The sequence below is a fragment of the Kalmanozyma brasiliensis genome (genome assembly GCF_000497045.1).
Source record: "Kalmanozyma brasiliensis GHG001 unplaced genomic scaffold PSEUBRA_SCAF10, whole genome shotgun sequence".
Classification (NCBI taxonomy): Eukaryota; Fungi; Basidiomycota; class Ustilaginomycetes; order Ustilaginales; genus Kalmanozyma; species Kalmanozyma brasiliensis.
In genome coordinates, this window is record NW_015961949.1 from 383479 (window position 1) to 398721 (window position 15243).

A 15243-nucleotide genomic window follows, 5' to 3' on the forward strand; every position below is an offset into this window, starting at 1 on the left:
ACACGAACTGAAGAGCCGACTGGCAGATGTTCGTTTCAGGTCCTCACCCGTACCTTGCGGCTCACGTCCGCATGATACTCAATGGCACCACGACGCATGTGGGAAAGCACCGTCGATCGAGCCACTCCCATTTGCCGGCTGTAACGTGTAGGCGATTGCGGAACATGCGATTGCGAGATATCTATGAAGTACAAATGAAGCTCTAAGCCTGTGGTCTCGCCTCTGTGCCCCTTTGCGCCGTCTCTTCCTGCCGCGCCTTGACTCTCCAGCTGGCCTTCTCGGGCGCTCTGACTTTCATCGTCATGATCCAAGTCCCCGCACTGATCGCCCACATGACCAACCAAACCAGCTGACCACCCAGCACGCCTCTGCTCGTACTAAACGCAAACAGGCTCGTACTGAAACTTGGCCCGATCGTGCGACTCAAGCACCCAGCCATCTGACTGACGCTATTCAACGTGGCCAGACTGCTCCTCGTAGGTGCCGAGTTGTTGACCAACAAATTGGACGATACGATGGACATGTTGCTGATGCCCTTTAGCACAATTGCGAGGACGAGTGCTGCCATGGGCCACGCCTTGGAGTGGTTGATCGCAAGTTGATGGGCGAGTGGCAGACAGAGCCAGAGGAAAGGCAGAGCGGCGGTGACGCGAACATACACGCGCGCCGGTCCGCCTAGTCGTCGCTCCAACGTGGGGAACGCAATGAGCTGGATGAAGATCGTGAACCCCCCGTTGAGCGCTAGGACCGTGCCGATGTCCGCGGAAGTGAACGACAGGCCGCCCTGCTCGATCGCCGTGTAGCAGAAGAGAGGGAGCAAGGCGGCGTGACATGCGTTCAAAAAGTTCAACCCCAACTGCGTGCCCAGGATCCTTCGAATCGACTTTGCCGCCAGCAAGGACCGAATCGATGGCGGTCGTTCCTCCTCCACCACCTCCGCTCCCTGCTCTGGCACCTTGTTGGTCTTCTTCGGCAGTGTCTCTTTGAGAAACAGCGTACCGGTGATAATCGCGCACAGGTTGAACGCGCTCGCCACACCACACGGCAGCCAAAACGGGTGGTTCTCCAACCACTCTCCTTCGCCTCCCCACACTCCGACCAGCCACCCACCCAGACCATTCCCCACAATGCTCCCCACGGCAAAGCACAGCGGGATCAAGCTGAACGCTCTTGCCTGGTTCGTCTCGTCCGTCACTTCCGCCAGTACGCTCTTCAGGATGGCAATGTTGCCATTCATCAGACCCGCTATGCTCCTCGCCAGCACCATCTGCGGGAAGGTTCTTGCAAAGCCGAAGGCGTTGACGCTCAAAAAGGACCCGAAGAGACCGATGAGAAGGACAGGCTTGCGACCGATACGATCGGACAGACGTGCCCAGAAGAAGATCGTGAGGAACTGCACGAAGGCGAATGCGGATTCGACGAGACCGGCGTAGTAGCCCAGGCGGGAGGATGGGACGGAAGACGGCAGGTTGGCACGAAGCATCGCATTGACAAAGGGAAAGATGACGGTGAACGAGATGGGTTCGGTCATGCGCATGAGACAGAGCACGAAGAGCTGCTTGCGCGGAAGAGGCGTCGCTTTCGTGCGTGGTGGTGGTGCATCTTCGGTATCGGCTTGGCGGGGCTGCCCGGACAGAAGCGGTGTGGTTTCTTGAGGCCGCGACATTTTTGGTGGATGATGGTGGGTGCGAAGAGAGCCGAAAGAAAACGTCTACTGCCAGGCTTGACTGTATCTTTGACGCATCTAGAACCGTGTTGGGTCGAGGCAACGGCCGACTCGATGATGATGATGAAGTCGAGAAGGCAAGGTTCAACCTTTCAAAATTTTCCGGCAGATCGGCCTGTCAAAATCCGCGGCATGGCACGGCACAACCGCGTGGATCTTGGATAGCCGAGCCAAGCGCCTGCCGTACGAACCCTGCAGCACGAGCTTACTCACCACCACCAAACCTCCACACCAACACCTCGTTGCCATCCTCACACGAGAACCAATTCGTTGCCCGTTCAACATACTCTCACTCGGCCTACTTCAACGTGCGGTCTCGCTAACAGCACTCAGGATGGTAAGCACTCGCTCGTCCGCCGCTTCGTCGTCGGGAGCTCAGTCCTCGTCATCCACACCGAAGCGGGTCAAGCCAAACCCGAAGCCCAAGATGGAATCCTCCTCTTCTTCATTAGCGCCAACGACCCAGCGGTCGCTCAAACCGGCCCTGAAGCCGTCAAAGCCCAAGTCGAGCTCAACCTCATCCTCCAAATTCCCATACGACCTCCCCTACGCCCATCTCGACCTCCGCACCCACCCTCACCTGTACCGCACCGGCGTCGGCGAACAAGGCGTCCTCATGGTGCAACCGTACAAATCCGAGCTAGTCCCGCATTGGCGCTTCAAAACCCCCTCCATCGCCACCTCCTCCTCCTCCAAACTCCATTCGATCTTTCAGACCTACCTCGACGAGGGCGACTTTGTAGGTGCGGACATGGCACGCAAGTTCATTCAGATGGGTTACACCCGAGCGCGGCGCTATGCGAATCACAAGGGCGGCAAGAAGTACGTCTATGACGACGAGAGTGGGCCGAAGGGCAAAGGGAGTAAGAGGACCGAGATCAAGCGGTTGGAGCGGCAAGATCAGGATCCGGACAAGGTCGAGGCAGCGAGGATCTTCAAGCAGGTGCTGGACGAGAAGGTGTGGACGAATTCAGAGTATGTGAGATTGAGAGAGGAGCATCAGGAATGGGTGAAGGGGCAGCCGGTGCTAACGGAGGACTGCGAGGAGGTGAAGAGGGCGTTACTGAAGGATGCGGAGAAGGAGAGGGTGGTGAGGAAGTGGTGAGAGCGAATCGAGCAGAAATGTAACATTTGTAGAAAACCCAGTCGCGTTAATGAGGCACGCGAGGCGGTCTGTCAGACTCTGCCAGGTTTGAGTGAGAGAAGCACAGATCATCTCGACCCCTCCTCGTCTCTCGAATCTGAACCATCGATTTGTGCCTGATACATCTTCTTCGTCCCATCGACGACTTCAAAGGCAGATCGAAGCCAACGGGCTCGAAAGTGTAAAGCACGAGACTCAAGATGACGGACACGAATCCAGCAGCAACGGACGGCGAAATCAAGGCCTCGACTTCCTCCGCTTCCACAAGCCCGACATCAACATCAAAGCAGGAGCCAAAATCTCACCCCAGCTCGACAAAAGCAGTCGAGGCCGAAGATGACGACCAAAACGACGACGATGAAGATGCCGCGGGAGACGAGGATGACGAAGAAGATGACGACGAGGAATACGGCTCGTCAGAAGAAGACGATGGCGGCAATGTTGGCCTTTCGTACTTGCTAGAAGACGTACGTTCCTCTGTCTGGCCCTTGTCTCCTGGTACCTCGATACTTATACTGACTAGGTCCTTTATTGACCTATGTTGGATGACAGCACGACGAAGACGAATCCGAAGACGAAGACTTCCAAGAGTCGCAAGACGAGGACGACGAAGATGACGATCCTGGTAAGCAGCATCTCTACAACACCCCGCGCAAGAAGTCAAGCTACACCTCGCCTCATCGTTCCGAGTTACTCACATCTGCAAACCAATTTGAACTTGTCGAATCGGCTGCGCAGAAATCCAAGAATCCGACGAGGATGACAGCACGCCCGCCTCGTCCAGCACAAAACGCAAGCGCCCCACTGCCGACACCGCCGCCAGCAAGCGGAGCAAGTGATCATCACACTGCCCTTCATCTTCTTCTCAGCTCAATGTCACCCATTTGCGCACACGTTCTGCAGTTCAACATGAATTGTCCTTCGGGTATATCTACACATCGCACGATCATATCAACTACTCATGATCGTATCGGCCGCCTTCTCCGCAACACCGTACAACGTGGCGCTCAAATGCGCCGACACCTGCACCGGCAGGACACTCGCATCGACCACCCGCACGTTCTGCGTGCCGTACACCCTAAAGTTACCATCCACCACACCACCATTGGCCCTGCTGCCCATGGCCGCCGTGCCCAGCTGGTGGCTCACCGCCGAGAAGCCGCCCGTGTTGGGCGTGATCCCCAAAATCCAGTCCCTCCACCTGCTGTACCTCCCTGCATTGCTCCCGTCGGGGATCATATCGAACCCGGGCGTCGTCTCTCCATTCCACGTGAGCTGCTTGAGGTTGTTGTCCTGCAGAACGCGACGGCCGGCACGGAGGGAGGCCACCTGAACATCCATATCGATGGGCAACCCAAAGTAGTTCGGATCGACCCGTGCGCTGTCATACGGATTGAGGCTGGTCGCTCTCACGCTTCCCCTTGAAAACGGCAAAAGCGGCCAGATGTCAATCCCGTACGAACCACTCGGATAGCCCGTATCGAAGAAGAACTCAACCACGGGGGCTGCCTGATCGAAGATCAGCGATACGGCCGACTTCCACTGTGCCATGACCCCTGCTTTGCTCGCCACGTGCCCTTGCGCCACCAGCTGGTTCGCCCACCCGTCCAGATTGGCGTTGACATACCCCCGCATGTCGGTGGCGTTCTTGAAGATCTGGTTGACGCTCGGCATGCCGATGGTAGCACTGGGACCTCGACCGTCATACACCACATTGGCACGCGAACCGATGGTCGTCATGGTCTGATCTTGCAGATTCCTGCCCACACCTGCGAGATCCACCTTGACGTCGACACCCAACGGGTGGAGGTCGCTGCTTGCGCCGACGCCGGAGCGCTGCAGCAGCGTAGGCGTGTTGAGCGCACCAGCGGCGAGGATCACCTCCTTGTTGGCATTCACCTGGATGTGATCCCCATCGTGACTTTGCTGCACGACAACACCGGAGCTGCGCCACGAGTTGTTGTTCGATCCGGCCCAGACGAGGTTCTTCGCCATGGTGCCCGTGAGGATCGTCAGATTCGGCCTTCCCTGCACGGGGGTGTAGTACGCCGTAGCAGCGGAAACGCGGTTGTTGTTCTGGTCGATCGAGTTGGGTGTAAACGCAACCGAGTTGGCTTGTCCCGCACACTGGTCGTTGACCTGTTGGACGCCAAGGGTTGCGCCGATGGCCTTGATGAACGCGGGCTGCTGGGGACCCGTAAACATCCTCCTCCACTCCTGGGTCGCACCCCCACGTTTTCGGTTGTTGCTTCGAATCTGCGAAAAGCCGATCTTGAGTGGACCGTTGGTGCCGTGAACACTTGGGTCGTATCGAGCGCCGTTATTCGTCTGAGCCTGATTGGGGGCGAAAAAGGCCTCGCTCTTCTTCATATATCCGAGCAGACCATCCCAGGACCAACCGCTGGTGGTGCTTCCAACCATCAAGGGTCCCAACGCATCGTATTGCGCCTTGGACGCGCGGTTCCAGGCAGCACCGTTGATGCTCGTGCTCCCACCGAGCGTGCGACCCCCCAAGGGCGCTTTCGTGCGACCTCCGACCTGCGGCACCGTCTCAAAGTGATACGTCAGATCCGTGCCGAACGCCGCACCGTAGTTGTCGACGTTGTACACGTCCGGGTTGGTTCGGTCATCGTTGCCCGCTTCGATGACGAGCACCTTCACCGCGCTGTTGGCAGAAAGACGATTGGCGACGACAAGACCGGTGAGACCACCCCCGACGATGATGTAGTCGTAGCTGGTGTTGCGCAGGGTGCTGGCGTCAGTGACGATGCCGGCGGAGACGGAGGTGAGGGAGAGGACGAGCAGGGACGCAAGCGCCGAGAAGGACGTGGTGAGCTTCATCTTGAAGCTTCACCGTTGGATGTCTTGAAGGTCAGGGCTGGATGAGTTGGATGGATCGATGCGGATACTCCAGGTCGATCATGCCGGAAGTTATATACCTCGACCCTACGGCTGCAAAGATCCACAGGGTCTGAACGGCACACACGGGAGACACATCCAAACTCCGCCCCTCATGTACAGAAGGAACCAGGAGGAACCTCACATCCAGTCAGCGGACGTAGGTCGCCCCTCTCTCGGGAGCATTGTTCCCCTTCCACCCATTTGCGGCCCGTTGAATCGTCCACACACCAGGCTGTTGTAAGACGCCCTCATTGAACATAGTGGGGGAGGCGGGTGCGTATCTGTGCCTCGCACGCACAATGATGAAGTCGTCGGAAAATCGCTAACATTTAGCTTTGTTTGCTTTTGTTTGCGAACCGCATAAAAGCGTGTCTCGCTTAAGCCAAAGGAATTCGCTTGCCCACGAGTGCGACCAGGTCTTCGGAATTCCTTGGTTTTGGTTTGCTTGTTCGTACCGCTCTTTCTTAGCCGTTCTTCTGGCCGTGGGTATAAGCGATATGTCTCGAGCGAAGCACGCTTTGGCCAAGGTAGAAGGGGCGTTGCGGACTTCCGCGAACCCACGGGCTGCTAAAGGGGTTGACCGTTGACCGGTTTCGAGTGGCCGCATGAATGGAAGTGGGCTTCCCGTGGGTCAGGCGGGTCAGGTGTCCCTCCCCTCGTGCCACGCTTTTCAAATTTGGCCGTCCGGCACCCCTCTGCCGTGGGTGAGGCGGGCAACCCCTGACTCGCCATCCCGATAGCGAAGGATATCATGTGTCGTCCGTCGAGCGTCACGAGCGGTCGGTCCACATCGACGAGAAGCCACGAGGGGGCCAAGAGTCTTCAGGAGGGTTAAGCTTTCGGAAAAGCTCCTCGCCTAAGCGAGGGGCGAACAAATTTTCGCACTGCCGAAGTACGACAAACATCATCGTACGTCGCTCGACCGCATCCCGGATTCGGGTAGCACGAGGCGCTCGACACTGGTCAGCGACGACCGACACCAACGAGAACGACCAAAGCCGACAATGAAACACGTTGCGCCGAATGCCGAAATGGGTTGCAACTGCGTTCGAACTGGATGCGGCGCCGAAGCGGTTGCGGTCCAGATCCGTTGTCGTGCTGCTTCAGAGAACGGCGAAATGACCGACATGCTGGGGAGGCATGCCCATCGCAAAGCTCAGAGGCGGATCACAAAAGAGAGCGGGCCTCTGGCAGAGAGACAGACCAGCGGCATGGGACAAGCCACAAAGAAGGTTTGGAGGACCAAAAAAAGTTCCCGGCCAGGGAATCGAACCCTGATCTGAGCAGTTATCATATGCAAGTCGCATGAGAGTGCCCTATACTGACCATTGTACTAACTGGGACCTTGTTATACACCATCCAATGCGGAAAATATATGAGTCGCCAAGCGGAGTTCTAAGTGGTGAAAACACAGATTCGGGTTTTTTTTCTTTTTTTGGCCCAAAAAAAGCGGCTCCGAGGCGATTTTTTCGGTAAAAGAAAATCCGGCCCTTTTTTCAACCACGAGTTTAACAAATACCGAAATTTTTAGGAGGTCTCTTCCCAAGGCCTGTTACTGTGTAGCCTCACTGCTCCGCAGCGCAAAGGGGCGCCTAACGTGCACACGTCATGAAGACCTGTATCGACTTGTTTCGATTGCATCTGTACTAGCATCCCCTTGTTTCCCTTCCGTCAATCCTCCTTCCTCCCCGATTCCTCGCCACCCACCCGCTCAACCCCCTTCAACCGTCCCACCAGCTCATCGATCTTCCGAAACTGAAACGGGAACCTGCTGGGATACAAAAACGGTCTCAAATCAAACCGGTTATCATCCGGACTATACCCCTCGGCGTGATAACTCGGCGTGAGCGTCGTCATCTTGTGCCTGTTCCTCGCGTATTCGAACCAGAACAGCTTGACCTTCTCCGCGACTTTCTCTGGTCCCAAATGCCCCCATTCAGGCAAAAGCTTGTTGAACATCCCATAAGGTCCACATTTGAGGTTCTTGCGTAGACGGCCAAAGATGGAGAGTTCGTCGTAGGTCATTCCCATATCCGCTTCGTCGGCTTGGACGTAGGTCGAGGTGATCGGTTCGAGTTCGGCGGTGGGCACGGCGGTGAGGAAGGAATGGAGGATGGGGAGGGAGAATGCATCGCGTGCGTAAGCGATGAAGGATTTCAGATCCGTCTTGGAGATGCCTCCGATCGGATTGATGTCCGCCGAAGAACAGTCGTATTTCGTGAGGTAGCCACGGAGGGATTCGTCGACGTTGGCAGAGCCAAGCACGAGAAGACCACCCCACGTACCCCGCACCCACGGCGTCAACTGCGCAAACATGTACGCCAACAACATCCGGAGACGCGCTTGGATGTTCTGCAACGCCAGGTTTTCCGCTCCCGTACCTCCGTGCACGCGGAACCGGGGAGTAGCACCCGTGACGGTCGAGAAAAGCGTGATGATGGAGCGGATGATGAGGTCCATATTGAGATCGATGTGGTATGCACCAATGTCCTTGGCGAGGTCGGCGGCGCGTTGGCGGGTCTCCGCAGACGAGTTCTCGGTGCCCATATAGCAGGTGACGAAGATGCGGTTGCACAGCTCTTGCGGTGTCGCAGGGGTCCACGTGGAGCCCTCCTTTTCGTTGCAGATACGTCGGACGTCAGCGAGCACCTGAGAACGGGTATCCGTGGTGAGAGAGGAAGTCGCTTTGCGCCCTGTCGCGGTGGACGTGTTTGCAGGTGCGATGGCAGCCAAAACAAGCCGGCACATGCTGAAAACGATCGTCGCCGTGGCACACGAGTCGATACCTCCGGAGAGCGGCACAAAGTAGCCCTGGGTCCGCGATCGACGCAGATAGTCCCATAGCCAGCACGCGGGACCGAGGGCGATCTCCTCCTCGGGCGAATGGTAGTGCACCTCGATAGGGCTGCTGAGCGCTGTAAAGTATCGTCGGTAGAGTCGGGCTGCGTCGTCGTTCTGTTTGCCGCCGTTGGTGACCGGCGTAGCAGTGCCAGGTGTCTTGGATCCATACTCCTCCGACTCGCCCACTTCAAAGTCGACATTGATGCGAGGACAGCCTTGACCGCTGCTGTCGCTGACCGCTTGCATGCCTCTGCTCTTGGCGCTGCGATGAGCACGAACGTCGTCGAGATCTACGGTGGCCGAGATGACCTGCACGTCGTCCAGCGAGAATTGCGATCCTTGGGCAACAATGCTGCCGTTGACAGCGATCAGTGGGCATCCGTCGTAGTACAGCCGGTCACCATCACAACCCTGCTGGTTCGCATAGAGATAGATGCCGCCCAGCTTGAGCGTCGCTTCCTTGACGAGTTCCACTCTCCTGTAGAGCTTCCTCAGCTCGTGATGCGAAGCCGACGAGTTGGTGAAGATCTCTACGCCGTCGAGACCCTGTCGGATATGCGGTGAGTTTGGCGTGAACAGCTCCTCGCACAGTTCGACGCCCAGAACGGTATCTTTCGTCTTGACCACCGCGTCTCCGAACGGCACCTCATCCTGCCCCGTGATGGAAGAGACGATGCGAGGGAGCGTGAAGCTGTCCGTGTGATTCGTGCGCGTCCAAGGCGTGAAGTAGCGCATCTCGCGATAGTTTCCGTCGTTGGCAAGCCACATCTTGGGTCGAATGTGCAGGATCTTTCCGTCCAGCAGCAGCAGTCTGCAGTTGTAGAGTGTGGATCGGTGAAGGACTGGCATGCCGACATCGCAGAGAATGCCGTGCGTGGCATCGGAGGAGAGGATCTCGGCGAGCACCTGCCACGAGTGAAGCACCGTGTCCGGCTCGAGGAAGTGGTCGAAGCAGCCATAGCCGGGGATCTCGAGTTCTGGACCGACACGGAGACGCGAGCCGGCGGATTTGGCGAGGCGAATGGACTCGAGAATGCGGTCGCGGTTGCCGTCAAAGTCGAGCGCCCATTGGTTGAGCGAGCATGTTGAGACGGTGCTGTGGGATTCATCAGCAAGGCAAGCGGATCAGCACGCTGCTCCGAGAGCATTTGCTTCGAGGTGCAGCACTTACATCGGTAGACCCATGATGAGTCGATCGGACGCTGTATGAGCTGTTGGCGGTGACGAGGATTGCGGAACGGAAGAAGCAATTGATATCGAGAAGACCCTTCCCGGTCTTCTCGTGGTCCGTGACTCCCGACCTCGATTTTGTCGCTTCCCCATTCACTTTCCATCGATGTAACAGATATCCAAAATCTCGCCCCTCCTGTTCAACGTCAAAGCGCGTCATCGTGCGTGCCAACTCCACATGGCAACAGCTGCGCACAGCACAGACAGCCTTGCACAACCGATCCTTCGGTTGAGGAGCTTACAGAGCAGATCAAGTTCGGAAAAGCTCTCACTGCGTTCGGCTAGGGCAGCCGCTCATCTGTGCAGGAAGGTTTTGAGTCAGCAGTCTGTGCCTTCCGTATTGGTGAGGAGGGTGAACTTCTTTCCTCGCCACCACCATCAGGAACATCGCCGTTTGACCACAATCAACGACGAAGCCATATCACAGCAACAATGTCAGCACAGAACAACGAGGGCACGCCCAACGTGGCATTCCAGAACGAGGCGTAAGTTGCACACCCTCGTGCAAAGCCCTACTGAATCTTAACCCTCAGCGCTGACGATTCTGCCCTACATCCTTTCCCCACTTTGTGCGAGCAGCAAGTACCCACACCAGACGACGGACTTTCGCGGGCCAGGAGCGTCGGCAGAGAACCCAGCTGGCGCCTTCCCGCGTGACTTGCGACAGCGTAAGCCCCCCCTTTCCCCCTTCCTCCCTTCCACCCCCTCTCTGGCACATACTAACCCCACTCCTGTTGTGCAACACGCGCAGCCGATCCGGATCCGATCGAGGCCCACCGTCCCAAATCCACCATCTTCCAGGCCATCGAAAACCCCTACGCCCTCCAGGAGGCGTTGAACAAGCTCGAATCCGCCCTCGACGACATCATCGGCATGTTCCAGGCCGAAAAGAACACGCTCGCGAGAGAGGGCGGCTTTTCCAAAGGCAAAGAAGGGTAAGTTGCCGTTCCCAAGCTACAGCTGCGATTGGAAAGGATGACTGATGCGTTTCTTTTGGGGTGCGACAGAATCGAACTGTTCGAATCGTGGAAGCAGGAGTTGGAGCGCATCAAGGCCGGTCAGGAGTAAGCGCTCATCGACACACGAAGGGAATAAGGCACGACCGAAAAGATGATGTGGTACAAATACAAGACTATCACATTACGAGGGTGATGGTGGTGTCGCCTGCGACCGCTCAGCGTGTATTGGTCGCCGCGGCAGTGATGTCGAGATTCACATCGGCGCTGGCAGGCACTGCAAGAGGATTCGCCATCCCGTTGAGCGCCTCCAGGTACGAGTTGGTAAAGTTGGCCCAGCCAAGCGCGTCCTCCGACGCAAGCGGCATCGCTCCCCAGTACGAGGTGTCGTGGAGCTTGAGGTAGGCGTTTGGGTTGACAGCGCTTCCTGCCATTTGGACTGAATTGTTCGAGACACTCGGAACAGCAGCATTGAGCGACATCGGTCGACCGGCGAGAGGCTGTGGAGTCGCATTCGCAGCAGTAGCGGCAACGAGAGCGTTGTCAAAGACAGCAGCCGCGTTCGGATTCGGTGTAGCTACGCGCGCAGTAGCTGGCCAGCCGTAGAGCAAGCCTGGATTCTGCCCTTGCGCCTGGAACTGAGCGTACAAGTCGTCTTGCAGCGTCGAGTCAAGCTGAAAGCTGGTGCGAGAACGATCGAGGTGCATGGGCGCCCCGATCGGACCCGGGACCGAGAAACTGGCCATGTCGTTTCCTGCGACCGACATCCCCGATGGCTGCAGCGCCGGGACGCTAGGGCCCAAGGCGGAAGCAAAATCGCCTCCCGTAGTGTGAGCTGGCTGCTGGTGATTGTGTGCAAGACCTTGTCCGATACCACCACTGCCCAGCAAGCCCTGATTGTTGTCGCCTGCAAACGAAAGTGACGACGACCCAACATCGACACCGGAGCTCTTTGACGACGCAACGGACGCCGCTGCGGCTCCCGGGTTCGCAGCGGCTGACGGACTGTCCGCTCTGCTCGCCACCAAGCTGCCCGGCGCACTGGGTTCTCGGTGGCTCGGCAGACCCGTACCGTCCAAGTCGGCATCATTGAGGTGTCCAAGCTGCTCCAAGATCTTGAGATGGTGGCTCGCGCTCTGCCACGAGCCACTCATCCTCGACAGCCACGTCATAAATTTGCGCAGCCTCCTCTTTGCCTCGAGCGCAATGACGGGATCCGTCGAGGTCGTGTTGGCGATCTCGATGGTCGATGCGGTGAAGATGCAGTAGGTCACGGTGGAGGACAGCTTGCGCATGCCAAAGTTGTGGTCATAGGCGGTGAGGATGTCGCAGATGCTGCCAACTGCATCAGTGCAAATGCGGTGCGAGGGAGGCAGGTCGGGACGAGAGGATTGCTTGAGAATGTAGGGACGATGCAGCATCACTTTGCAAGCCTGGAACCAGAGGTGCTGATTGAGCGTGTTGGGCAAGCGATGGGCCGGATTGTCGAAGCGGAGACGGTCAGGCAGGTCACGCTCCCAAGCTTCCAGCTTTTGATGCAAACGGATGAGACGCGTCTCCCAACCGGGTACCTCACCGTCGTCCGCTTTGCCATCATGGTCGTAGATAGAGCCATCGCGATCCTCGTCGCCGCTGCGATGCACATGCGTGTAGTTGGCGATGACCTCCTCGCAGATGCGTCCAAGCCGGACACCGATTCGCAAATGAGTCATGGCAGCGACGGGAGTCTTGAGCAGGATGGCACGAGCCGGGTCCTTGATGAGCGAGCTGTTGTTGGTCGTTTCTGCCCACGTCTCGTGTTCATCGATGTCGTCGATGTTGGGGAGCGGGCAGTCGATCTCCGCATACCGCAGTGTCACCGGCCGACCTAGGGACGCCGACGAAGTCTTGTCGAGCAGGTACAAGCACCAAAAGATCCTCCGCCTTGCCTGCTCTTCTCCATGCGAGAACTGCAAGCCGAGCACGGAAGAAAAATCGCGCTGTCGATGCAGACCGAGATCGATGCACATGCGGGAAGCAGTCGAGATGTAAGCAGAGGCTTGGCTGGCTCGACCGTTGCCACCCTCTCGGAGAGCCATGAAGAGAAGCGATTGGATCGTCTCGAGACTAGGCTCGTTGTTGGTCTTGACGAGATAGTACTTGGCCCTGGCAAGGAAGATGTCGCCGAGGTCCATGGCACTGAATCGGCGGAGGCTGGTGCCGTCGCCAAGCTGACCGGGTCCTTGACTAAAGCTGAGGTCCGAGACTGTGCGTTCGACCAAGTCGGATTGAGTGGCTTCCGTGTCCCCTTCCGAGACGGCGAACTCGCCCGAGTCCCATGCGACAGCCGCAAGTGCGCAGGCGGCATTGTGCAGCATGGGATGCTTCTCTGGGTCAATCACATTGTAGCCAGTGAGGCACAGTGCGGGCTTGTAAAGGGCAGGCCATATGGTTTCGACGATGCCCCAAAAGATCGTGAAGAGACGTTCCTGAATGAGAGGGGGGATCTCGGGCTTAGTCAGGGTGACTCCGGAGCGATTGACGCCGTGCCTGCTCTCATCTCCTGGCTCGACCCAGAGAAGAGGTTCGAGATCAATGTCTTCGGGTGCGTCGTATGAGTCGACGTTCGCCGCTTTGTCTTGCCTGCTAGCGCGATCGCGATCGCGATTGCGGTCGCGTTGGAGTTGCCGAAGCGTCCCTCCTACCAAAAGCTGGTTACCCTCGCCGGTGTGGGACTGCCGAATGCCGGCTGGTCTTCCCATGGCAGCTTGATCGGCTTCAGCTGCCTCTTGGGTCGGATTGATCTGCGGAGGAATTGAGCTCGCCCAGCCCGTTGGGCCTGGCATCTGTGAGTTGGCAGTAGTGTTGCGCTGCATGGGACCGCTGCCGTAGCGCGAAGCATCTGAAGCTGGCCCGCTAGGGTCGTACGTGCTGGACGCTGCGGCGGCTCCGCTCGGAGGATTCGCTGCGTTGCCTGAAAACGCTGCCGAAGAGGTGTTCTGCGATGGACGCGTATACGACCCAGTATCGTTAAATGGAGGACGATTGGCGCCCGGACGAGCCGAAAGAGATGACTGGTACGGGTCTGAAGTGGTAGGCAGACGACCGTAGTTGTTTGGAGACGTGGAGGATCGACTGGACGTGCGGGATGCTTTAAAGTCAAGGGGCGGCAATCTGCGATCGGTGGAACCAGAAGGTGGACGAATGAAGCCTAGACCGCTGCTGCTGCCGCGATAGAGCGTCTCGGTGCGCTGCCTGTGTGGAGGCAGAGATGCTGAAGCGGGATCGTATCGAGACGGGTACGAGTGGGGCGGATAGTAGCCGGGACTAGCGTTGTCGTTGGGACTGCCGACGCTGCCGTCATGAATAGACCCTGCGGTGCGATGGCTGGCTGTGCGAAAGCTCGATTCTGGGGAGGCGTGCGCAGAGTAAGGGTATGGATCGACATGAGCATCGCTGCGGTAAGTAGGAATAGGCCCTGGGCCAGCGTGATACGATTGGATGCCCGAGTATGACTGCGCGTACGCGTTGGCAGTTGGTGGGTATCGGGAGGCGGAAGAAGAAGAAGCAAAGTCGATCTGCGCAGACGGGAGGTGTCGATTCGATTCGTTGAGCGCGGGAGGCGGCGATAGGCGTGGACGTGAAAGAGGGACGGAGGTAGCGTTTGTGTCTCTGGCTGCGGCTGCACTGGACGCATAGTCGCGGGTAGACTGGATCGGCAAGGCTGCCGCTTGGTCGTAGACACCTCTTCGAGCCGTAGATTCGCGCGCGTCTGTCTTGCGCTTTGCTGCTTTGCTGCCGCCTCGAGTGGAGCCTTTGGGCGGACCCCTCTTCTTGGGCTGTCCATACTCGCAGACCTCGCCGGACCTGGTGCAGGTGTTGCAAGGGTTGGAGCCGTCGCACTTGACCCTCTTGATGCTGCAGGGCCGACAAGCTTGTTGAATGCGCTTCTTCTTGAGACCGCTTCCAGGCTGATCGTCCCTGCTGTCGTCGTTGTCGGAGTGGCTAGCTTGCCGCGAAGGACCTGGCTGCTGGCCCTGTTGTGACATCGTTGACGGTATAGAGGTAGGTGCGGCAGAACGGAGAGATTGTTCGAGTTGGGATGATGTGCTGATCGGCGTATCGGGTCGCGTTGTAGTCAGCGGTCTAGGGTGCTAGATGCGCTTGGGCCGATGAGAGATGCAGCATCCGGCAGCAGATCTCCGAAGTAGTGACCTACAATAGCGAAGCAGTAGAGCACGTTGTTTGCGTGTAGCCGAGCCGCTGTGGGTTGTAGATCAGGCTCAAATCGTTCTGAACGACGTGGCCATGATCGATAGATGGGATGATGATGCGCTGTTGTTGGTGCGGGGTGAGGGTGGAAGAGGGAGAAGAAGCTTGTGCGTCCGCGTTTCTCAGTTTCATAGCCGCTGCGTGTGACTTGAGCCAAGAAGGGGAGCGTGGCCGTCTGTGTGTCTGCCTGCGGT

General features: G+C 57.9%; 7 protein-coding genes and 1 non-coding gene across 8 annotated transcripts; 3 read left to right on the plus strand and 5 right to left on the minus strand.

The window, feature by feature from the left end:
- Nucleotides 1-202: 202 nt before the first annotated feature.
- Nucleotides 203-1666, minus strand: PSEUBRA_000786 (Major facilitator superfamily; the record flags this gene model as incomplete). The annotated part of the gene is made up of 1 exon (XM_016434093.1): nucleotides 203-1666. One exon carries the CDS (start codon nucleotides 1664-1666, stop codon nucleotides 203-205), a length of 1464 nt encoding a protein of 487 aa, XP_016294558.1.
- Nucleotides 1667-2153: 487 nt separating this feature from the next.
- Nucleotides 2154-2831, plus strand: PSEUBRA_000787 (Protein of unknown function DUF4385; the record flags this gene model as incomplete). The annotated part of the gene is made up of 1 exon (XM_016434081.1): nucleotides 2154-2831. One exon carries the CDS (start codon nucleotides 2154-2156, stop codon nucleotides 2829-2831), a length of 678 nt encoding a protein of 225 aa, XP_016294559.1.
- Nucleotides 2832-3070: 239 nt separating this feature from the next.
- On the plus strand, nucleotides 3071-3709 carry PSEUBRA_000788 (uncharacterized protein; the record flags this gene model as incomplete). The annotated part of the gene is made up of 3 exons (XM_059464450.1): nucleotides 3071-3337; nucleotides 3423-3495; nucleotides 3609-3709. 3 exons carry the CDS (start codon nucleotides 3071-3073, stop codon nucleotides 3707-3709), a joined length of 441 nt encoding a protein of 146 aa, XP_059321081.1.
- A 112-nt stretch (nucleotides 3710-3821) lies between these two features.
- Nucleotides 3822-5711, minus strand: PSEUBRA_000789 (Glucose-methanol-choline oxidoreductase, C-terminal; the record flags this gene model as incomplete). The annotated part of the gene is made up of 1 exon (XM_016434095.1): nucleotides 3822-5711. One exon carries the CDS (start codon nucleotides 5709-5711, stop codon nucleotides 3822-3824), a length of 1890 nt encoding a protein of 629 aa, XP_016294560.1.
- Nucleotides 5712-7023: 1312 nt separating this feature from the next.
- PSEUBRA_006433 lies at nucleotides 7024-7114 on the minus strand. The gene is given in 2 exon segments: nucleotides 7024-7058; nucleotides 7078-7114. It is a non-coding gene; the product is annotated as a tRNA-Glu (tRNA).
- A 328-nt stretch (nucleotides 7115-7442) lies between these two features.
- PSEUBRA_000790 (Carbon-nitrogen hydrolase) lies at nucleotides 7443-9797 on the minus strand (the record flags this gene model as incomplete). Its single annotated transcript, XM_016434146.1, has 2 exons — nucleotides 7443-9708; nucleotides 9784-9797. The coding sequence occupies 2 exons, from the start codon at nucleotides 9795-9797 to the stop codon at nucleotides 7443-7445; spliced, it is 2280 nt and encodes a 759-aa protein (XP_016294561.1).
- Nucleotides 9798-10274: 477 nt separating this feature from the next.
- On the plus strand, nucleotides 10275-10910 carry PSEUBRA_000791 (uncharacterized protein; the record flags this gene model as incomplete). The annotated part of the gene is made up of 4 exons (XM_016434133.1): nucleotides 10275-10327; nucleotides 10422-10510; nucleotides 10594-10777; nucleotides 10850-10910. 4 exons carry the CDS (start codon nucleotides 10275-10277, stop codon nucleotides 10908-10910), a joined length of 387 nt encoding a protein of 128 aa, XP_016294562.1.
- A 106-nt stretch (nucleotides 10911-11016) lies between these two features.
- On the minus strand, nucleotides 11017-14826 carry PSEUBRA_000792 (uncharacterized protein; the record flags this gene model as incomplete). Its single annotated transcript, XM_016434159.2, has 1 exon — nucleotides 11017-14826. One exon carries the CDS (start codon nucleotides 14824-14826, stop codon nucleotides 11017-11019), a length of 3810 nt encoding a protein of 1269 aa, XP_016294563.2.
- Between the last annotated feature and the right edge of the window lie 417 nt (nucleotides 14827-15243).